General features: G+C 41.9%; 1 protein-coding gene across 2 annotated transcripts in view; it reads right to left on the reverse strand.

The window, feature by feature from the left end:
• VWA8 (von Willebrand factor A domain containing 8) overlaps window positions 1–24,776 on the reverse strand; it is a 123,091-nt gene that overhangs the window by 87,742 nt on the left and 10,573 nt on the right. The window contains exons 3-13 of one of the 2 annotated variants that reach the window (XM_084844917.1): window positions 18,135–18,265; window positions 16,314–16,424; window positions 15,385–15,552; window positions 12,653–12,817; window positions 12,231–12,280; window positions 11,075–11,183; window positions 9,189–9,293; window positions 5,134–5,265; window positions 4,089–4,223; window positions 3,794–3,871; window positions 1,892–2,052 (exon numbers count right to left, since the gene is read on the reverse strand). In XM_084844917.1, the coding sequence (XP_084701043.1) occupies window positions 1,892–2,052; window positions 3,794–3,871; window positions 4,089–4,223; window positions 5,134–5,265; window positions 9,189–9,293; window positions 11,075–11,183; window positions 12,231–12,280; window positions 12,653–12,817; window positions 15,385–15,552; window positions 16,314–16,424; window positions 18,135–18,265 (1,345 nt within the window). The remainder of the gene's footprint in view (window positions 1–1,891; window positions 2,053–3,793; window positions 3,872–4,088; window positions 4,224–5,133; window positions 5,266–9,188; window positions 9,294–11,074; window positions 11,184–12,230; window positions 12,281–12,652; window positions 12,818–15,384; window positions 15,553–16,313; window positions 16,425–18,134; window positions 18,266–24,776) is intronic. The other variant, XM_084844919.1, reaches the window with a different exon arrangement.

The raw sequence follows: 24,776 nt of genomic DNA on the forward strand, positions 1-24,776 counted from the left end.
AGCAGAATTTATTCTGGAAAGAGACAGAAAAACAGGTTGCTTACCTGCAACTAGTGATCTGAGCAGTTCCACAGTGGCAGGGGTGGACAACTTGTGGCCTTCCAGACATGTTGGTCTACAATCCCCATGATCCTTCACCACTGGCTATGCTGGGTAGATTTGATGGGAGTTGTAGGCCAAAATATTTAGAGGGCCACAAGCTGCCCACCCCAACATATGAGCTCTGCACCTGGGCAGGTGATAAATATTTTTTATATGATTCCCTCACACCTGGTCCTCAGGGTGCACAAATCCCTCACCTTCCCACTCAGTTTCTTAACTGACTAATGCAGTAGCCTGTATATAACGAAGCTCTGTATACTGGACTGCACTGAGACCATGAAAGAGACTAAACTAAACTTTCTAACTAATTTCTTACACATTCTAACTAAATAATTTATGCTGTTTTTAAATAATACATTAATTATGTGTAACTAACAATTTTGCTCACCTTCCTTTTGAAATAATCTGAAATTCAAGGATACCAAAGCATGTCTTAACTGAACAGAATTAAAGATATGAGCCAGCATCCAGAAGTGTAAAGGTATACATTTTGTGCATGCATTCACTGTCCAACAGTTTCTCTTTCAAAATGCAGCTCCCTCAAAAGCCTCAAACCACTCTTTAAACTCCCAAATTCAAATAGCAATTTAAAAATGTGAAGCAAGCACTCTATAGGGAAATAAGTGCTAAGAATATCTTGCATGCACCCACATCACCTTCCTTCTCTCACCCCAAACTGCATCGTTTAAAAAAAAAAACCCAATACAAATCAGCACAATGTTCAAAATGTGATTTATATGCAAGGCAGACACAAGCACTCTAATAAATAACTGAAGGCATCTTCACAATAAGAGGTGTTAATTATATTAGCACTGTGATGGTATGAAAGCAGGAACAACTTCAGAAGTGTTATAACTCCAATCATAAAACAACCATTTTATTCTGAAAGAATGAATGCCACTTAAAGGGGCTGTTCGCATGTCACGGCAGCACGGGGCAGCAAATCATGGTTAATTAACCCACCATTTATGGGGATGCGCACTGTGCACTGCTTCCAGTTCATAGGTTATAACAACCCAGATAGTTTGGGTTGTTCGTGGGTTAAACAAACCAAGGCTATCATACAGTATGAACAAACCATGGGTTAACATTGGGTTGTTTAACCCACAATCAACCCAAAGTGTCTGGGTTCAGACGTTATGCTAACAGATTGTTTCTGAAAACTGGAAGTGGTGCACACGCGGCAAGCATCCCTGATTCGCCGTGATGTGCGAACCAGTTCAGAGACTTACACAGAAGTGGTATCTCATGTTTATGCACATGTCCACATTATAAACTCCAAAATGTTGGAAGAGTACACTTGATGATAAACTCATGGGGACATGCGTCTAGAAAACCACAATTGGTAGTGGCCACCTCAACTCTATTTATTGTGTATTTCTAGATTTAGCTTTATCCTTAAAATGTTCCCGTGTTGATCCCACAGACACACAGGAAATACATTTGCCATTTGTCATTTAACATTTGTTGCTTGGTCCTTCGAGAGTTAGATTGTGACTACAGGAGGGCCAGATTTGGCTCCCGGGGCCTGAGATTCTGCACACATGCTATATGTAATGGGAGGAACGCTCCCATTGTTTGCTTGAAATGGCATTACCATTATTGCACACATCATGACCGGTTTATAGAAATGGTGATTCTGCATGATGGCACCCCTACACACTTCCTGAAATGCTCATATGGAAGCCATTGGCTAGCGTGAACCTGACTTAGAATGCATGCACGCCTCCATATTCACATCCTTTATTAACATTCCACAGACCTATTCCATGACTGTTGTCAAACTGACCTTTGGAGGACAGCTAGAGTGCCCGGGTTGACACGGTGAATACCATCAAGAATAACAAGCTTTCCCTCACATGCAGCTGTTATAAGTGGAGATGGTCTCCAGGAAGTGTCCCCATTAGGGAGAGTGTACCTTTGCTGCAGCAGATCTCGAGCTGTCATATCCTATGGGTAACAAAAACAGTGGCAAAATTGCTATTAAACTGAGCTTCAATAATATGAGAGATTTATTTTGCTTGTAGTGTAACATTTTGCTTTAACCAAGACATGCAGTCAAAGGCAGGCAAGGGGCTGCTGACTGTTTCAGCAGTTGGTTAGACAATTTTCAAAAGTATGTTTTCTATATATGTGATGCAATGCAATGCAATGCAATACAATACACAACATATCTAAGTGTGCTATTGTCTACAGAAAGGGAAACAAGTACTACCTTTAATGAAAGGAGAAGCTGACAATTTAAGCCAGAACAATGTTTTAGTCCTTGTGATGATCAAGGATTGCTCTCACTCTGTAATCCTGCTTCCCAAGTCCGCAACTTGTTTCCTTGAAGAATTATGGCTATATGGGGAAGACCCTCTGTCATATGCATCAGCCTATGCCTTCATTGGGCATTACCAGAGAACAGAATAGCAGAAAATTTATTCCTAGATAAGCCTAGCAACTTCAGCATAAGATATGCAATATAAAATATGCCTCTGGTAGGATTTTAGGTAGAATTAATGTCTTGAAATGTTACATATAGTCCTATTTCTCACACACAGCAGAAGAGGTGGCAAAGCTTATCTATATTGTACTATCAATCGGCAAATGGGGGCTTACAAACATAGAAAGATAGCATGTCAAGGAGAAGGCTGGGCAAGAATCTTTCTCCCTGACAGCTAGTTTATTATGTGCAGGAATTTATTATTCATTTTTGTGTGGAGGAGAATGCAGTCACTTGCAGTCTGAAGTGGTGAAGCCCAGACAGTGGTGTACTGTCTCATCAACTGCTTGTTTTGTGAGAACTAGAAAACGAAGTGTGACAAACACCAAAACACTATTTGTCAGGGACCTCAATACATAAGGCTCAAAGAACCATGAAAGGAGGTAGATTTGGATACTAGAAGTAATGGAGTGGTAACTCATGCAGTGAAGTAGCAAATTGTTTTTAATAATCTATAGGTCACTAATCTCACTGCCCTCTGAAATCCAGTAACGTTCATGTACAAAAATATTATTCGGCCCACAGTGAACTGAAAAGGTCTGTTGATGCAACTTTTAAATATATTCTGAACATTCAGAAGATTGAATTCACATTGCACAAAACTTTGCCCAATTCTGCTTTTCTCTAACAGGTCTTCAATGATTCTGCAGATGGGTAATCTAAATCCATACCTTAAAAGCAGCAAATTGTTTTACTACTCAAGTTGCTGCTTGCAACCCTTAAATTTACTACATTAATTAAAACGTGCAATTAGGCAAAAATATCAAAAACAAGCGACATAAAAATTGTTGACAAAAAGATTTACTTTAAATTTTTTACTTTACATTTTGTCATTAGTAAATGCAGAAATGAAATCAGCTGCATTTTGCAATAGGTCACAATCTCAATGGCCTACTTTTCACTGAGGTGGTAAACTCATGTCTGGGTTGTATCACTTCAGATTGCAGGTTCACATGACTCATGTACATAGAAAGCTAGATGTCAAGAATAAGGTTAGGCTTATTCTTCTCCCAGACATCGAATTTTCTAAGTGCAAGGACTTATTTTTATATGGTCACATGCAGCCTGAAGTGCTACAGCCCAGGTAGAGGTTTACTGCCTCAGTAAGAACTAGGCTAATATTGAAGAGACTAATGACCATTCAGGTGCAACCCCTTGTCCAGAGGCAGGACTTGCCACTGATACATCAACAAATGAGGTTACCTGATAGAGCATGACAGGTTCTATGTTGTATCCTAATGTAGCTGCAAACTCCTTAGCAAGAACCGTTTTGCCACAACCCTAAAGGGAAAAAAGAGGGGGAAATGCCTTGAAGCAGACAGGAAAACAGTAATTAAAGCTAGGTAAATAACAATTATTTCCAGATGAGAAGCTTGACAGAAATCATTCTGTGATAAATAGGTACAGCGAGATTTTTTTTAAACAGGATTGATATATGGTGCATTAATTGCAAGACTGCATTACATTTAGCTATGTACAGTTACATTATGGTACTTACTTTTTCTCCAATCAAACAAATATCTTTAACCATATGGGATTGCATCATTTCTGCCAATAGCTGTTCATGGCTGGCAGTCTTTATGAAACCATCTGTCCCAGAATGCAGTTCTAGTGGCTTAGTCCCAGCAGGAACCTAAAAGGAAGATTGTAAACATTAATCATCAAGGTAACAACATAGTTTGCTAAGCTGACCACACAAACTCTTCATTGCTCCAGATAATACATTCTGAAATTTCTCTTATTAAATATTACTAACAAAACTTGTACCCCCCAATAAATAAACCATATCAAAGCCTCCATCTATAGCTCAGCCTCAAACTTGGTTGCATGTACACATAACTCTAAAACCATGGTTTAGCTGTTACATGGATGAGCCAAAGTGAACATTGGGCTCACACCACTCCCACTCCCCCTTCCTGCTCCGTGATGAGAAGCTGAGAAGCTTTCACTTCCATTTTAGATTAACCACAGCTTGTTGTGATGTACAAACCTGGACAAACTGTGGTTAAGCTTAACTATAGTTTGTTGAAACAAGACATCTTCAAACCAGTCTGAAGATTAACCACAGTTAAGATGTAATAGTAAACTGTGGTTAATTTAAAATGGAAGTGGAAGTTTCTGATTTTCCTCCCTTCACTTGCACCAGAGGAGAAGAGGGAGAAAGTACATGAGCCCAACAGTTGCTTCAGCTAGTCCTCAATGGTTAAATGCAAACATAGCCACAGCTATGTGTTCTATGTTTCTAGGTATGTTTCAGGTGGAATTCAAGGTGCAGTTTAAAGCCCTGAATTATTTATGTTCAGAACATATAAAAGACATCTTTATTTCATATAAACTCAGGTCATCTGGTCAGACCCTTCTCTGATCAGTATCCCATGCTACTGGGATGTAATACATTACTTAGTTTTTATGCCAAATTCTGGGCAATGCTGAAAATAAAAAATGGCAGCGAAATAATTGTTCAACATACACACGCCGCCCCCCCTCCACGCGCGCGCACACACACACACACATACACACTGGTTAAACCTTTAAATAATTACTTGAAATGCCACAGCTTTTTCAGCTATCTGAACTGTCACATCAGCCTGCGTGGTCTTATCATCTTCCATCTTTTTCACATTTATAACACTCATAGGTACAGATGGTCTTCCTGAATCCTGGAGATCAAATCGCTAAAAAGAAAGAATAATTTATCTCTCTCTGGTTTAAAGCAATAGTACTGTCATTGTATATTTTCTGTATTTAAATTAATTAAAGAAGCTTCCTTTCTCTACATGCAAATATAATTTCAGCCAAACCTCTCCACCTTGTTATGCTGGCACAGCGTGCCTTTATGATGGGCTAGGTCATCGTGCTAACCTTACACCAGGAGTGGGCAACTTGTGGCCTTCCAGGTGTTTTGGACCACAACTCCCATGATCCCTCACGGTTGGCTATGCTGGCTAGGGCTGATGGGAGTTGTAGGCCAAAACATCTGGAGGGCCACAAGTTGCACTCCTCTGCCTTACACCAGTGTTCAGGGATTGCTACGGGCAATGCATAAACACTGAGGACCAACCTGTAGACACCGCCTCTGCTAGTAACATTGTTCCTGGATGACAAGGTGGCAGCCTGAAAAACTTGGGATGGCCTCAGGGGTGGGAAGCTTAAACAGATCACAACAGTGGCTAGAGTCATGTAATGGGCAGGGATTACATGAGAAAGCTACAGTAAATGGCCAGCTGGAGGCTTTCTGCTCCTTTTTAAGAGGACACTTTTTAAGAGCACACACAGTTTCCCTACAAACAGATGAACAAATTCAGGCTGAGACTGGAAAGTTGGGTACTTACGGTGAAGTTCCATTCTGATTTGGTTCTCAGGAGACATCCATCATGGGTTAACTCCTCCCACTGCTCAGGACTGGCAAGGAACATGTGACCAAGCTTTTTGTTTTGGTCCTGGCCCCAGTTCTTTTCTAGCTGAGCATTTGGACAGAGTAGCTACTGAGGAGCCGTTAATGTAGTAGTTCAAGAAACAGAAGGTAGAACAAAAAAGGAGAAAAGCCCCTCTCTGGGTATTCACACACTCCATGGGAAAAATTGTAATAAATGCTAGTATCGACAGGGTGGTCATCCTGCCAGAGGGTGCAGTATGGATGTTCCCTGCAAACCAAATCGGAATGGAACTTCATGGTAAGTACCCAACTTTCCATTCCCATCCAGTGTGAAGGAGACATCTATCATGGGATGTACAAAAGCTACTATTCCTATAGGGCGGTCCCCAAAGCAGGCTGACCCAACAGTTGAGGTAATACCTGTTGTAACACTCTACATCTGAAAACTGCTTTGGCAGAAGTGTATTTGTCCATCCTATAATGCCTTACAAACGTATTGTGTGAGGACCACGTGGCTGCCCTACAGATCTCTGCTAAGGGGATGTTGGTAGAAAAAGCTGCTGAGGCAACCACAGCCCTGGTGGAGTGTGCTGTAACATGTGCGGGTTTAGGGATTTTTTTAACCTCATAGGCTGCAAAAATACATGCCTTGAGCCATCTAGCAAGGGAAGCACAGGAAGCCTTCTGCCCCAAGGCTGTTGGATGAAAGGAAACAAATAAGAAATCAGAATATTGGAGTTCCTCAGTCCTCTTAAGGTAGATTTTGATGGCCCTTCTAACATCCAGTTTGTGCCAGACCTGCTCAGAGGGGTGAGAAGTATTAGGGCAGAAGAAGGGAAGAATAATTTCTTAAGTTCTGTGAAAGAGAAAAGTTTGTTAAGGAAAAGGTAGAACAAGGAATGAAAAGGAAAAGGAGATTGTTGAGGAGAGATAAGGACAAGCTCTGTCCTGCACAAAGGCAAGGAATGAACTGGCTGGGAGGAGCCACACAGGCCAGGACCAAAGCAAAAAGCTTGGTCATATGTTCCTTGCCTGTCCTGGGCAGTGGGAGGAGTTAACCCATGATGGATGTCTTCTTCGCACTGGATGGGAATGTGACCTGGTTCACATGATCAAAATAGCCGACCGTGATTTATTTAAGCCATGGTGGGCTGTGGTGCATGCCGGGCAAGCGGGATTTGAATATGGTAGGGATTGTGCGAGGATAAACAACTTTTGCATAACTCTAGAACAGGGCATGGGTTACGCAAGGGGTGTTTAACCCTTGCACAACATCTGCCGCCTGGCTTCACATGACACGACAAGCCACAGCCCTGTGGTAATATTCCAAATGGCCGCCAGCCCACACCACAGCCCACCGTGGCTTATTAAAGCCATGGCGGGCTGTTCACTCATGCGAAACAGCCCAGTATTTGCTTTATGTTGAAACCTATTAAAGGACTCAATTGGAAGAGCAGCATAAAGTGTTTAGAATTGGGAAAGGTCAACTTCTCTCTCTCTCTCTCTCTGTATATATATATATATATATATATATATAGAGAGAGAGAGAGAGAGAGAGAGAGAGAGACTTACATACATACATACATACATATATATGTATGTATGATTTGTTTTTCAGAATTTGAGATTTAGCTTAATATATTAAAATTAACCTAATTTCATTTGTGCAAAGGCAAGGTAGCTAACATGGTAAATTTGATGGAAACTGGTCTGGAGAAAAGTAAGGCTATGATCCTATGCACACTTACTTGGGAAGAAGTCCAATTAAATACTTTAGGAATTACATCCAAGTAAGTTTGCTTAGGATTGGGCTGCATATGTCTCTTTAAGCAATAGTATTGTCAATGTACATCTTCTGTATTTGACTCAATTAGTCTACAGGGCACAATGAATACTGAAGACTATGTCCCTTAAGAAACCCTTACTATACAATCATTATTAGACTTCAATATGTCAAAAAGAATTATGGAAAGAAAATATGGCTTGTGGAATGCCTTCACATAAGGTTTTCATCAGTCTCCTCTTAATCGCTCACCTCCCACCCCAAAAAATAAATCTGAGAAATACAGAAAGCCACAGTAACTAGAATATACCTTTGGCAAAACATAAAATGGCTACAGAATAAAATATTCTTGGGGTCTTCATGTTTTTTCTAAGTTTGAAATTAATATATTAATAAGTAAACAGATTTCTAATCCAGAGGATTGTATAGGAAAGTGTTAAATTGTGGCTGATACATATATTAACCTCACTGAATTAAGAAGAGGGAGACTAAGGGAAGAGAAAGGATAATCTGTTGGAGATTGAATTGAGTTTTCGCAGTATCGTTCTGACAGGAAAGCACAGCAACCAAGGCCTACTTCTTAATGAGGTGGGTAAACCTGTCTGTGCCAGATATGTACCACTTCAGATTGAAGAAAATTTGCTATATAGAGAAAATGAATATGTTAGGAAGTAGGCTAGGCTTGAACCTCTCTAACATACAAATTTTCTCTATAGAGGGATTTTTATTTGTACAGACTAGGAACATTCAAACATGTGAACCCCCATCTACAATCTGAAGTGGCGCACTTCAGGTTTATCTCCTCAGTGAGAACTAGACTCAAGACTATCATTGTGTGTCTTAACAATAAAGGCATGATACATCAACTACTATGACACCAAGGGCCAGTATGAACGTAACTCTGGCAATTTACAGCTGGGAGTGGGACACGGTACTCCCACACACCAAGTGCAAATCCCATACCAACTTCACCAGGTCAAACCACAGCTCGACAGTTTGTTGGCACTGATATCAAATGTGGTGCAGGGGACAGAGCACTGGCTTTGGACCAGGGAGACCCAGGTTCACATTCCCACTCAGCCATGAAACTCAGGAGGTGACCTTAGGCCAGTCACTATTTCTCAGCCTAAGCGTCCTCACAGGCTGTTGTGAGGAAAATGAGAGAGCATTATTGCTGCCCAGAGCCTTTGATGAAGGGTGGGATTCAAACAACTACATTAACTATGATTAGGGCTAACAAAGGTTCCTGCTTGACCTAGGATTTGTGAATCCACGCTAATTGTGATTGAGCCTAGATTCATACTCCAGAAGGGATGGGAGTGTTTATTCCTGTGGCCTACGCCCATTTCTCAGTCATGGTTAAGCAGTCTCCTGTGTGATGTCTGCATGAGTCCAGACATATTGCCAGGAGAACGTGTATGCATACAGTGGACACTTACTTTTAAGGAATCTTCTACTGCTGTTTTGCCTTCCTTCCCCAACAGGACATCGTATGGATAAAGCCACTTGATTGTGTTCTGGACTGACATCATAGGAAAGATATTCTTAATGGAGGAAAATACAGAGAAAAGTGAACATATAATCACTGATGTATTAAATGTGAAAAAATGCAGATGCCAATATTCTGTGAGCAATAAGCGAATGTGTGCCATCCACCAGAATTCAACAGTAATTTGGCAAGCCCTATTCTCCAAGATTCCTAGCCTCTGCTAGCCTGAAGGAAGATGGATCAGGATCTGAAAACAGTTGTGGAGACTAGAAAACACAAAACAAAACAAAAGTCTTTCCTCAGGACTACAGGTAACGGTCAACTCAAACTAGATGTGATGGAAGCAGACGCATTTGTTTAAACCCTGTGGTTTAAACTGAGGTCTGCCTCAATCACATATAAAGAAGCATTCTGATTTAGAGCCAGAAGGGTGCACAAGTGAGGGAGCTGAACCCTCCCCTCACCTGCCACACACTTTCCTAAAATTTCTGTCCCCAAGCACTTTTCTGACAGCCAAGCTTATGCTTTTAGTGGACATTGGAAAAGAAGAAAAGTGCCTAGGAGGACAGACTGCACCACATATATAGGGAGAATTCAGCTCCCCTCACCCACAAACTTCTTTTGTTCTAAAACTTGGACACACATCCCACTTTATATGTAATTGGGGCAGACTCAGGTTTTAAAAATGAGTTTAGCCCTAAGTGAACTTAGCTCTTGATCACCCATAGTGGGGCAGAGACCTGTCAGGCAAAGTACACAATTATCACAGATGCATGTAGTACAAACATGAATGCTGGAGAAATTCGAGATAGACTAAAATGAGCTCAGATTTCTAAGAATCTGACCTGTGGAATCCGCTGCGGAGTGACCCCCTCAGGCCGCGCAGCATCCATGGACTTCCGGATTTTTATTTTTACTTTTCCAAAATGTATGCATATTTATTCATAGGAAAATACGCACATTTCTGCTGAGGAAAAGTTGAATGGAATGGGGGACAATACACTAAATGTTACGTAAAAGGTAAATTATGTAAATTGTTACTAAATCCCTTGCATCCGTCTGTGAGCAGGTGACGGAACAAAAAGCGCCTGACAATCCGCGAAACACAGGTGGAGTGGATTTTATACAGTCTATACATCCCTAAGTACAAATAATTATGTACATACAGAACTATAATCAGATATTTAAAAAATCTGCAAAGGACTACTTTTAGTGTAGAAAATAAGCTTTCGCTGCAGCAAGACTCCTAATTTTTCTTTTTCCCAAGCTTCACTATGGAAACAGTTTCTTTATTCTTTGAATGTTTTTCTTGAACTCTAGGCCAGGAATCCCCATCTTAGTATTTATTATTTATTTTCAGCCTTTATACCCTGCCTTCCTAACTGATAGTCAAAGCAGCTTGAAGCTTTTTTCTCCCTCCAAATCTTAAAGATATAGAGTTTTTTTGAAATGGTTTCAAAACATTATAGTTTGTGGTGCTGCATTAGAGCAGATGTTACTACACTCTGTCGGAGGCATTTACATGCTGGGGCAAGTTAATCAGCCATTAAGGGCACAATCCTATGCATGTTTAGACAGAAAAAAACTCTTACAACTCCCAACAACAACAACAACAACAACACTCAGACTTTGTGGATATCAGCCTCAGGTCCTAAATTTGTAATGGAATTCATTAAAACACTCTGTAGGCAGGCCTAATATCAGAATTCCTGCTGTTTTTCATCCTTGTTGAGCTTAGTGATACCATTTTACTATACCAACAAGCTAATATGCTAAATGTATATGGAACATATTTTCCACTTTATATAGTTTTTCTATATATTTGCATGGACCTACCAGAATCTGCACAGCAGATGATAAGCTGTCTAAAGGGAAATCAGGAAGACCCAACGCAGAGGATTCTTGGGTGCAAAGAGTTGTTGCAAAGGACAAAAGCTGAGAAATTCTAGACATAAAAGAACCAACAACAATTCCATCAGAATTTTCTGTTTTTCTATTTCTTCTATTTTTCCACTGTTAATTTCAAAATGTTCATTAAAGTAAGGCTAACAAGATGCTATAATGTTAAGGACACCATGACATCCTGAGTGTAACCAGGAAAGCATCTGTATACCCTGTGTGCATGCCACGTTCTATACAAATCTGGTATCCTGTACAGAATATATGAGCCTGCAAACCCGGGCATATTTTTAAATAGCATGTCTCCAGCTGGGCAAGAGATGACTGCTGAAATTTCAGAAGCACAGCTCCATCCCTCCCTGTAGCTAGAACCTCCTGGCCCATGCAGCTTACCTATCCTCAAATTCTACGCACTACTTAATTTTTAAAAAGGGTGGAATACAAAATTAAGTGGTACACGTGCACTGTATTTCACTTTGGCCCAATTCATACATGGAAGCTATGCTTTCCCACTACCTGAATGAGCTACAGCAGGCCTGGGGCTCATGCACTCCCCACTTTCTTCCACCAGAAAGCATCCAGTTTCAGTTTTAAAGTGAGCACGGCTCTCCATGTCATCTGGAATCAAGGAACTGTGGTTTATGGTTTCAGAACAAGCCAGCAGGATCTGTAAACACAGTTTGATCCTGGCTTGTTCTCGCCAACTGTAGTTTAAACAAACCACAGTACCTCCCACATGCAGTAAGAGTTTCACTTTAAGTTGATTAAGGGGCTCATCTAAATTTATTCACTGGGAATTTTTCCTCACCCTATTCCAAAGGCTTGAGTTGAGTTACAATATAGCTTCCCCCCCATGCCCCAATTTATACCACAACCATGAAGTGAAGAAGGCTAGCCATGAAATTCACTGGATGGCCTAACAGGCATCTGAACCTCTAAGTCCCGTGTGTAAACTATTCCACACGATCTATTTGTCTATAGCACAACAGCTCTACACAAGTGTGACATTCATAATGACTCTACAAGTTAAGCCAACAGCAAAGAAAACTACATCCTAAGAACACTTATGCATAGTTTTGATATGTATATTTACCTCTCTGTTGAAACATTAGATCCAATAAAATATAACAGCGAAAGATGGTCCTAAAACAAAATACATCACAAATCAGGCTGCAATACTTATTGTGCAAGGTCCATTCTATTCTAGAGTAATTACGTAGGCTCCAATAGGTTGGTTCTGGGCGTACTGCTGACTCAAATCCTTTAAATATCACGATCAGTGCTTTATGCTAAAGTGCTCAGCTTCAGAATCCAGAATTTAAGTTTTTAGTACATCGCCTATTGGCAGTGATCACCTTCATTTAAGTAATTACCTGGCCAATACAAAATATGCAAACTAAGCCTGACCCAAGCCAACATTTTAAGGTTAAACTGATGTTCTGCATAAATGCAGAAGTTAAAGATTCAAGCAACTGCCCTTTGCGCACAACATCAGAGATGTGTGATATTACTTACCTTAAAAGGTAGATAGTAAACATCTCTGGCTTGAAATCTAGACCGAAGAGGTGGATCTAATGGGTTACCCAAATAGCGGGGGACAGGAAGACCCAGGGCGATCACTCTGAAGTTTTCACTGACCCTAACAATCCTCCACGCATCCAGCTCTGCTTTACTATGCTCCTAAATAAAAATAAGCCTGTCATTACACTTTAGCATCCACTTCAGAAAAACAGGCACACTATTTCAATCTATCTCAATCATGCCGGAGTGCAGGACACAGAATAATGGGCTCAAGTTACAGGAAGCCAGATTCCGGCTGAACATCAGGAATAACGTCCTGACTGTTAGAGCAATACGACAATGGAACCAATTACCTAGGGAGGCAGTGGGCCCTCCCACACTGGAGGCCTTCAGGACGAGGCTGGACAGCCATCTGTTAGGGATGCTCTGACTTGGATTCCTGCATTGAGCAGGGGGTTGGACTTGAAGGCCTTGTAGGCCCCTTCCAACCCTACTATTCTATGATTCTATGGTTCTATTGAGATTGCCCAATGAACAGCTATTTGAATGGGACAACAAATATAGATCTGTAAGATGTGGAGCTAGCACTACCTTCAACTTCAGCACAAATTTTAAACTTTTTTTATGTTAAAACTGATTTTAACAAAATCCCATCTCTGATAGTAGCATTTCAAGATCCACTTCACATGTTACACATTCGTTCACCAAGTGCATGTTTACTGGTGTTTTCACACTGAATCCCAGAAAGAACAAGAGGAAAGCTCCCATCAAAAAGAAGGAAACGTGCAGACATGTCCCAGGAAGCCACCATTGCCACTACATCCCCACCACACGTACACAGTTTAGACACGGTCAAAGAATGTGGGTTTCCTCTTGCGTGTTACAAGCTCCTCCGTGAAAGCTTGCCATACAAATATGATGGGTTCACCATCATTTAATAATACCTGAACTTGTTCTAATTTATACACAATATCAGAGCATTGGATGTTTTATGATCCATTTTATGAATCTGTTAAATGCAGCTTTCTGATTTCTAGCATGCTGGTAATAGATTCCAAAAGACTAGTAGTATAAGTTTCAATTATAACTCTGCTTAAACTGAGAGTTATAAAACCCAACATGATCATTTCAGCTCCATTACATATTTCATACTACGTTGCTCATAAGGTATGCTAATGGACATGCTATTTGAATATAAACTGTACCCATACGAGCCCCAAATTCTGTGCTGGGGATATGAAGTTCACCATCATTAAGCTCTAGTCAAACACTTACCAAACAGGCTATATTCTAACTGGGTGAAACATTTTCTTGTCTAAGAGTAATCTCTAAAACAAACACATAAAAACATCCTAACCAGACCGGAGTAAAAGCAGACTGGGTTTCATTGCAAAGTAACTGCTTTTCTTCCAGTGCAACTGTTCATGAACTGAAAAACGAATTTACATTTTTTAGGGTGCAATGCTATTGAGATAGACGGTCACCTCCGACTTCTTCTGCACCTATCCAATGCAGGGCAGCTGAAGCACGGAGTAGAGGATTCCTTCTGTGCTCTGGCTCCCTGCAGTTTTCCTTAGATGCCCAATTTCGGGAATCTAAGTGCAGCTTCGGGGGGGGGGGGGCAGGAATGGGGCTGGAGACCGCATAGGGAGCTGTCTAAAACAGCTTCCAAGGTCTTCTCCCCTCCCCCGGGAAACCCCCTTTTCGTCCTGTCCATGCTCCATGTTAGGAGCACAGACAGGCACAGAGGGGCAGCCACCGCGGTTCTCTCCACCCCAGCTAGGAGGGGAGCACGGTTTCCTGGATACGAGCTCGTAGCGCTGTCTACAAACCCGGAGCTGGGAAACCGAAAAACCCTATCTCCCACAGACGCTGTCTAGGGGACACAGGATTGCTCTCTTAGTACTGCAAGAACTAGTAATACACTAAGCAAATCATGAGAACACTGCAGAAGTGTTTAATGCTTGACACCTTATGTCCAGGGCGTCAAGCATTAAACTAGTAGATCAATCAGCAAAAGCTTTAGTTAATTGGTGGAGGCCATGTTTAATCAATGGCAGCAAATTTTAATTTGCAGGGTTGTGAATTAAGGGCACACTTGCTAATCTGGGGGGGGGGTATTTTGTTTCTAGTGTATTTACTGCAATAAAAAAAATTAAATATGCCCTTTCTTTCTAGCAATATATGTTCACTTTTGTTTATTAAATTTTAAGTTACCCTAATTTTTTTTTAATATCTCCAAACATATTAAGGTGTTGAAAACATGCAAGTGTATTTAAATTTAATCAAATAACTTAGTAAAAATTATGTGGTTGATTGACAGCCTAGAGAACCTCAGCATTTTTACAACTAAAAAAACCGAAATATGATTATGTTTGACCCCGTGTTTGCTGAACAGGCAATTAAGTGGTTTGGAAATGACATATCAGAACTTCTATAAAAGCTTAACATATAAAAATATACAATCATTTATGAGTTAGATGGGAATTCCCCATCCTGGCATTAGAGAGGAAACATGTTTAAGAGTAGAGTGAAGAAACTAAGAACTCCATTAAATGCTAATTGAGGGACCCAGTAGGGAAGCAGTGGCCAACTGGTGAGCCATATATAAAAATAAGCCTTTTGGAGATTAACTGTTCTTTGGCAACTTTTATTTATACCCATCAAATCAGTACAAAACCCCTATGTTGTCAAAAAAACAGAACAGACTAATACAGTCCATTTACCTCCAACAGTTTGTCATAACGTTCTGCTGACATGAGGAAACGGCCATCTTCAAGTTGCATTTCCCTGTTCTCCAGCAGATTGTTCAACACTGGCAAGACATTGCGTTCAGCCTTCTCCAAGCCTTCCAGAACCAGGATTCTACCTTCTGTAGCTGCACGTACCGCACACTACCAATCAAATCAAAATCAGCATTAGAAATAGAAACAGCTGGATATAGTTCACAAACCCACTTGAAAGTGAACAGTTGTTTTTTTTCACCCTTCAAGCTGCAGCATGTCTTCTAAATATCTTCTTCCAACATCCCAGATAAAAAAGCAGAGGAAAGGTCAATTGAATCATCGACAAGAGAAAGACAGTGAATAATAGCTAGGTGTGCCTAAGCATATATGCACACACTTATATACAGAAGACTAAAATCAGAGGAGCTGGGAACTTAAGCAGGGAGAAAGCCAAGCTATGAAAGAAGAGGAAGTGGAAAGTGAGCAGTGGAATGGAGAAAAAGTAATCCACGATGAGAACCAGAATCAAATGGAGGTGAAAAGCCAATCTCCTATTTCCATGCTGTTCCTTGAAACAACTTGGTATAAGAAAACTATCTCTACCATTGGTGAGCTGAAAAAATTCAAAACATGAGTCAGAACACTGGTCAATCAGTATTGTCTACACTGACTGGCAGAAGCTTCCTATGGTCTCAGAGGGCCCTACCTAGAGATGCCAGGGATTGAACCTGGGGCCTTTCACATGCAAAGCAGGTGCTCTACCACTGGGTGACGGCCCTTCCCCAAACATTGCCTGTCATGGAACCCCGAGAGAGATTCCCAGTGACAGAGAACAAGGAACTCCTGGGTTTTAGGCTTTAGATATGCAGTGAGTCGTGCTCAGCAGATTAAAAATGAAGGGTTAGAAATGAGGCTGTTAAACTAATCACCTGATCAATGTAGTAGGCAGTTCCAGCTCGGATCTCTCTCCGCTGTTTGAGATCAGTTTCTGTTGTGTCCCTGGAGAGTGCAATGTATTCCACCTCTCGCTTGGTCAACTCCTGTAGAACGTAGCACAATATTGGAGACCTAGAGATTATAATCTGTGTAGTTTAACAGCAATTATACAACAGAGGCCTAGGAGCAACACAGTATCTTGAAGCCTAGTTTAGCACCCTCCCTAAATCGGCATGGCTTCATTTTTCTTTATATTGCCCCTGCTTTATCAACATTGGTGAAACATTCAACTTTAAATCATTCAGATGGAACAAAATAACTATTTGCTGCCTGCACGGAGATCAGCTAAAGTAAAGACAAGAGTGACACATTGAGGCAAGATATATTCTTGCATAGTCTCCATTATACATCCCATCAATGATGCTCATAGCATGACACAGAGCAATAATCATAGACATGCAGTTTTTGTAAGCATATACCTGTGTTCGTTTTCCTTTGGGGACAGCTGGTGAGTTGTTTGTTTGGCATCAAGTATTGCATGTTGAAATATATCATAAACTGCAGGGTCATACTTAATTTGCTGAACAGATGCAATTCATATAATATGAACGTTGGGTTCATTAATGCAGTGGATATCAAACTACAGTTACAGGATGATGTGAAACTGCTATATTTCAGTGTCAAGAATGTGACACAGAATGTAAAAACAGAAGTGTGGTACTGTTTTTTAATTGAGGGCTTAATTTTTTCTAAGCTTCCTTCATTCTTTTCAGCACTTTAGGATATTTGATGTAATGAACCCAATCTAGTCCTCTACAGGCACAAAATCTGCATGCAGAGGGATCCGTATAGGATAAAATAGAGTCACATTTTCCTCTCTCCCCCAAGGCAGGCACACATAAGCACCATTGCCCAGTTAGCTGTTACAGGGAATGGGAAGCTATAGCCCCATCCAGCCCCTTTCCCTCCACTTGGTCAAGGAAAACAAATGTGGAGAGAGAAGGCTAGACAGAGATGTGACAGGTGCTGGCCTTTCTTTCCATGTAATGGTCTGGTATGCCAAGTGCCCCTCTTTATGGAAGGAGAAGGAAACCAAGCCAGAACTCTTATATGCCCTCTGGGGACCTCTCCACAAAGCACTGCACCAGAATGGATCAAACCCAATGCTTTTAAATTGCTCTGTAACTGTGAAAACTATATGACTGACTACCTTAAGTGTATAGCACATCCTATAGCAGTGGTTTTCAAAGTGGTCCTTTTGCTGGGGTCACAGCAGCATCATATCAGATATAAGTCAGTGGAGACTCAGTGGTCACATCACAAGTTCCTAGTGGCTACATTTGAGAGAAGCATGCCCAGGGCATGGTCTGAAGGCACACAGTGCAGCAACCTTGCTGAAGTTAAGCAAGTCTGGTCAGTTTCTGGATGGGAGACCATCTGGAAACCCCATGTGTGCTGTCTTGAGCTCCTGGGAGGAAAGGCAGGATATAAATGTACTAAAACAAAATAAATATACCAAATGCTTGTGGTAACAAACAAATGAAAAATAACTGTCTGAAAAACTCAACTGTAATGTTCTCAGTTTGAATCAAACACTTCCAAATTGGGAAATAGTTCTACAGCTCTTGATTACCAAAGGGACTCTTGACAAACATAGATGGCCAGTTTACAGGGCGTTCTACCAGAAATCCAAGCAGAAACCCTCACAGCATATGCTACAACTCATTGATAAACAATGTTGTACAAAAACATAAGAATTTTTACTGTCTACAACAGCTCCCAAATGAAAATTAACTATCTCTCCAAAAACTTACCAAATACTGCATAGCAATAGATCGCCGAAGAGGCCCAGGGGGTCCTATAAGGAAGACATCTTGTCCCAAAAGGTCTTTCTGCATGATCCATCTTAGATGCTGAATTACAGATTGAGCCAGAGAGTCTGAAACTAAATGAAAAAGGTAGGATGAACTTTGATCTAAATTAAGAAGCTTAATTTAAAAGATATATACATAAAGCAGCTGTACTAAGTTTGACAATGCTTTTCTATTTCTGAATGTATCTTTCTAGCCCTGCCCAGTGGTGGGCAGGGCCCAAAACACAAAAGCTGGCAGGAGAGAAGTAGGGAGTGCGAAGAAGAAGTGTATGATCTTACAGGAATGCTTAAGGGATCAGAAGTGTAATGTCTGTAGAAGCTCATGGTGTAGAAAAGTCTGAAAATGTAATGGAGATAAAATACTGAAGGCTCAAGATAAGGAAAGGAAACTCCAGTTCCAGTTTTGTTTCCACATGATTCTGAAGCCTATTTTTAAGAGGCTATACAGGAAGAATTCCTCAGGATAAAAAATTCTACTCTTTACTTCTTTACATAAATTCCCTGTGTCCTTCAGCTGTTACTTGTAGTCTTCCACGTTTAAGTAAAGAACATTCAATTTAACATGAATATTGCAGCTAATATGTAGATTAACTATTTATTTCCACTGTGTTGAATTCGATTTCCACTGACAATGGTATTTTCAGTCATTTTCACTGAGTGGGTTGACAAAGACCACTGTTGTTTCAATGAAGTCAATATGAGTTTTATTTTGATGACGAATGCGTTCTGCGAATGAGGCCGGTCCTTTTAGTTTTAAGGTAGAAACTAACTGTGACTGCTTTTTCAGATTAATGCATACAATTCACAGCATCTTATTCTTTAAGTCAGTATAAGAAAACATATAAATACAGGGGCACTTTTCAACAAATGCAAGATGACCTTTTAACTCGCTTTTAAACTAATGAAAAATAAATTTGGCACATACAAGCATATAATGCTTCCTACAAGATATTCAGACCCATTTTACTGCTGCTGAAGAGCTTATTATTTTGCAAGAACCAGGACAATTTCCCCTTGAAGAATAGTACATTTAAGTCAAAATAAGACAGGCAGGCATGTTCTAATCAACAGTACTAATTACGTACTGCTGCATCATCCCCCCATTTGGGCATTTCTACATCCATTGCAGTTTAAACCCTTTTGGTAAAACTAATGCCCAAATCCATGGCCTAATGGGGACAGGAAAGGATATTACACAGAAGCCAATGCATCAATGTAACATTCACCTGTTGTCATGTTGCACAAGGCTGGCCAGTGACTCAAGACACTGAACCAGCACAATATCCAGAATTAATACAACTGCACCCATGCCGTTACTTAATTATTTACACAGCACCGTCTGTGTGCACGTAACAACCAAGATGACAGGTTCAAGCCCCAAAGAACTCACGATCTAAAATCTGACATGGGAAATAGCTAGGGGAACAACAACTTATAAAGAGCCAGTGTGGAACAGTGATTAGAGTGTTGGACTGGGACCTGGGAGATCCAGGTTCTAGTCCCCACAATGGAAACAACGATCCAGATAAATAGATGGACAATGGTGGTCCCCCGCTCCACCACCCAGAGGCGTGCACTGACAGCAAGACACCTGTGCACCACAAAGGTTCCAGGCATTTGGGTCCAGAAACCATGCATGACCACTGAGGTACCCTACACTGGTGCAGAATCACTATAAGAACGTAAAAGCAGTAGCAAGGGAAAAGAGCATACGCATGATATGTACAGAATAACACTCCACTCTCATAATCGTAAGGACCGGAACAAAGAAACACAGTCTGCTACCCATGGGAAACAAAACAAGTATGCAACAGAACTTGTTAAAAGAAACTGATGAATGGGACACTGGGTTAGAGTGCAATCTCCATGCACAAAAGGGACTTTCATACAAACTACAGCACCAAAAGAACAAACATTGCAAGTAGGATTATACTGCTCCTGTAAGAATTCCCACATGTTCCAACAGCATACTGGATGGACAAGGGATCATACCCCACAGCTCAAGACATGAATGCCTACCAGGAACATACACAGGTGGGCAGCCCCTAGCAGACATCTACCAGTCAACGCCCCCAGCAATGACAACCACTGCACGCATCCCAATAAGAAATCACCAAGCCCCTCCAAATGTACTGCATGGATAAAAACCCATATTCAAAAGGGAAACACAATGCACTACTCAGAGAGTAAGGGAACAGGAAGCCTGATCAACTGCTCCTCGTGCAGTCATAGATAAAGGAGAAACACAAGCATGGCTATAACCCAATGCAAAGGAAGAGGCCTGAGAGCAGACTGCAGGCCCCAATGAGCAATATTCCACAGAAAGGATAAACATGGCATCACAAGTTCCAACCCAAATACACACATACCCACCAGGTTGATAAAGAACTTCGCAATAGTTTGAAATAAAAGCATACAATAGGAGACAAATAGGAGTGTTGTGTCAATGGTTAGTAGGAAAGGGCATAGTGGTGGAGGAGCAGCACTCACATACTCCACAGCCAGCAAGAGGGCAAAAGGATCAGCTGTTGTGCAGCTGCACTGCAGTGCATTCTCTCTTCTCTCTTTCTCTCTCTCAGAGGCCATCACATGCACCAAAGCAGCCAACTCATTCAGAGCCGAAAGAAAGCAACAATAGCACAATTTCAGTGGCAGTGCGATCAGCATACATTTGTCTTCAAAGAATATCTTGATTACCACCATTGTGTTCTGTTTCTAACTATCATACACTTGTGAAACAGAGGCAGTGGGTGGGGCCTGAGCTCCATAGATGGGATGCCAGTGCCTACAGTGTGTACCACTGCAGTACCACTCTCAAGTATTGTATCTTCTCTGTACCTGTGCAGAATTACAGAATGCACAAAGCCATTCCCATATTGCTGCTGATGCCAAGGATGCTACATGAAATCACACTGATGTTTTCCCACACAGCTGCTAAGGCTGTGGCTATGAAATAATGGTTGTGCAGTGCAATGCAGCTAGTAGAGACACAGCAGGGACTGGTGCCATGGTTTGTTCTTTTTGCTTCTTTTTATGGGGGAAGGCTTGGCCTAGCATAAAGACCTGAGCAGCTTGCAGTAATCATAGAATAGTAGGGTTGGAAGGGGCCTATAAGGCCATCGAGCCCAACCCCCCTGGCAGAAAATCTGCCATCTGCCATAGTAATATGTATTTATTTATTATGGATATATACCTTATGCTGGCCCTTAATAAAATTCTCAGGGCAGTTTACAGTAAAATTTAGTTTAAAAATATCACTTCATAAAAAACGATGAAGCAACTAATACACAGTAAAATTCAAGAAGCATAAAAGAAGCATAAAACTGTAAAAAAAAAGAAAAGCCATGAACGCTTGGGAAAATAAAAAGTTCTTTTGATTTATAAACAAAGCTTTTCCAGGTGAGCCTTTCAGGGGAGAACATTCCATAACTGAGGTGTCACCTCTAACGAGGCTCTATTCCTGGTAGCCAACTGGCTCACCTCAGATGATGGGGATACCCATAAGATGCCCTCTACTGAAGATCTTATGGTATGAGAAGATATATTTAGAGACAGGTGGTCCTTCAAATAATCTAACCCTCAACCATGAAGGGTTCTAAAGGTCAAAACCAACACTTTTAATTGAGGCCAGAAACGGAATGGGAGACAGTGCAACAGATGCTGCACAGGTATGATCATAGCACCCAGGGCAGTTAATAACCTAGCAGTGGCATTCTGACCTCACTGCAGTTTACAAACCATCTTCAAAGGCAGCCCCACATATATAAGAAGCCCAAGAAAACTTTTTCTTGCTATGTAACCAAATGTTGCTGGTACATTTCACATTAATAAGTTTAGCTAGTTCTATTTTTAGTTATAGCTTGAAGAAAAGAAATTGGATCAGACATAAAGAGATACCTAAAATAGAAACAAAATTCAAGAATGAAAAACAAACTGTCATGTAGAACAGAACATGAATGCTATACAGCATACAAGAATATTCCAAAGCCTCAGGGGCACAGCCCCTCTGGACGTGAGTGCACTCAAATGCACTAATGTCCTCCTAATCATCTTAATGTTGTACAGAGTATTTACCCTAGAGTATTTTAATACTTTACTCAATTCCCACAAATTTTACTATTTCCTTGATTTGGAATAATGAGAACACAGAAAGGCTTGTCGGCATGAGTTGACAAATAGGTTCAGTTGATCTTATAGTTTTAACAGCGTGGATGAGAAGGCCAATTTGACATGTATTACTGAGACTTGGGTGGGCAAGCAGGGTGGCATTGATCTGACTCAGCTTTGCCCACCTAGGTGCTCGGTGCAGCACCAGCATAGGGTGGAAGGGCAGGGTGGAGGAGTCGTGGTGGTCTACACAACTTCCATTTTTCCCATCAGGAAGCCACTTCACCTTGGGCCAGGCCTTACGGGTTTGCACCTGGTCTGAAAATTGGGGGGTGGGGGAAGCCAAGTAACACCGTTGTCATGGTCAGACCATGCCCTGGTAAGATTTGAACTCAAAGTGTTACTTCCCTCCTGCATGGTGGGGGACCTATTCGGATGGACCACCCCAGGAGATTGATGGAATCAATGGATTTCTGAACTCTCTTGGATATTTTCCAGTGGAGAGAGCTGGCGATCCAGCCAAAGCCCTAGTCTCAGTGTGGAACAATGAGATATGGTGGGCCATCAACTCAATCTCACCTAAGCGCTATACAGGCCACTTTGCTCCTTGGTATATACGGGAGCTGTGGACAATGAAACAGGCTAAATGTTGGCTAGAGTGCAAATGGCATAACACTTAAAGCAAAGAGACCAAGCACACTCTAGAGCACATCACTGTGCCTATTGCTTGGTGGTGCGGGCAGCAAAGAAGGCCTATTTTGCTGCCTCCATTGCATCCTTGAATAGCCATCCAGCAAAGCTCTTATGGGTGTTTCATGGGTTAACATCTTTTCCAATGTATGGACACCTGGACTCCTCATGGACCCGCTGTGACCTTTTTGCATCATGCTTTGAGGGCAAAATTGCTTGTCTCCATGGCACACTTGATGCTTTTGTTAGCACAGCTCCAGTCGAGGTGCCCATTTCCCGCCTCCCACCTGAGCTGAGCAGAGCACAGCACAGCACAGCACGCTGCTCCAGCTGGTCCAGGGACTACAGAAGCAAGCAAGCTCCCAGAGAGCGAACGACCAGAGCGAGCAAACAGGAGTTGGCCAGGGGAGTTGCAGTGGCAGAAGACAGAGGCTAAGAGGTAAGGGGGCTGCAGGAAGCCCAGGGGGCTGCCCTTTATCCTTCTGAGTGGCTGTGAGCTCACCAGGTGCTTCTGAGAGCTCCAACTGAATTGGGGTTGTGTGGCCTGAGTACTCCCAGCAGCTGAGTGGGCACGAAGCTTCAGTCTGTTCCCCGCCTCCCAGCTGAGCAGAGCAGAGCAAGCTGCTCCAGCTGGTCCAGGGACTACAGAAGCAAGCAAGCTCCCAGAGAGTGAGCGACCAGAGCAAGCGGAGAGGGGGAGCAAACAGGAGTTGGCCAGAGGAGTTGGGCAGGGGAGGTCAAGGGGGAGGCCCCTAACATTTTTTTCTTTTTCTTTTCATTTATTTGTCTTGTAACACACACTTCCACACCAGTGGGGCTCTGCTTTTAACCTCTACTGAGTAGAGGAGCAGGCACAGGCTAGTCTAGAACAATCACAAAGCTAGACACAAAAAGGGAAAAGAGGCTATGGAAGGACAAGACTCTCCAGTGCTGGTGACCTGCAAGGTGTATGCCATGTTTGTTTTCTTGCCTGAGAACAACATGGCCTACACCCGCAACAAGTGCAAGTTGATCACACTGCTGGAAGAAAAAGTAAGTGGACTGGAGCAGCAACTGTCGACCCTCCGGGGAATAAGAGAACACGAAGAATTCTTGGACAGAATGGGGGAACTACAGCAGCAAAGGGAAGACCAGAAGCTTGAAGAGCAACAGCAAGATGAGGAAGAAGTGGGAAATGCTGAGGTGAAGAAAAATGGAGTAGAGGATACTCCTTAGAAAAGGGTGACAGTTAGGAGAAGAAGAACTAGATGCCACTCTGCACCAGTGGAAGCAGTGGAGCTGTGGAACCAATTCCAGGTACTTGAGGATGAGACTGGAGGACAGCCTGCAGAGGAAGAATCACAGGGAACCTACATGAGAGTGAGCAAGGTCAGTCTTGGCTGAAGGTCAGTCAAGCAGAGGCAATGAAACCCAGGCCTACAACAAGAAGAAGAGAAGAGTGGTAATAGTGGGAGACTCCTTGCTGCATGGGATCGAGACCCAAGTATGTGGCGAAGACCCGTGGACTCGCCAGGTATGTTGTCTCCCAGGAGGATAGATTAGAGACGTGACTGAAAGGTTGCCTGCACTCATAAAGCCCACTGACAGGTATCCCTTTCTTCTCATCCATGTGGGAACAAATGATACCGCCAACAGGAGCTATGAAGAAATCACGTCAGACTTTGAAGCTTTGGGAAGGAAACTCAAGAACTTTGGGGCCCAAATAGTTTTCTCATCCATACTTCCAGTAGTTAGAAGAGAGATAGAAAGGGAACGAAAAATACTCCGGGTGAATGACTGGCTACGA

Source organism: Heloderma suspectum, chromosome 3, assembly GCF_057233095.1.
Source record: "Heloderma suspectum isolate Gila_16-S chromosome 3, 16-S_ref, whole genome shotgun sequence".
NCBI classification, from domain to species: domain Eukaryota; kingdom Metazoa; phylum Chordata; class Lepidosauria; order Squamata; family Helodermatidae; genus Heloderma; species Heloderma suspectum.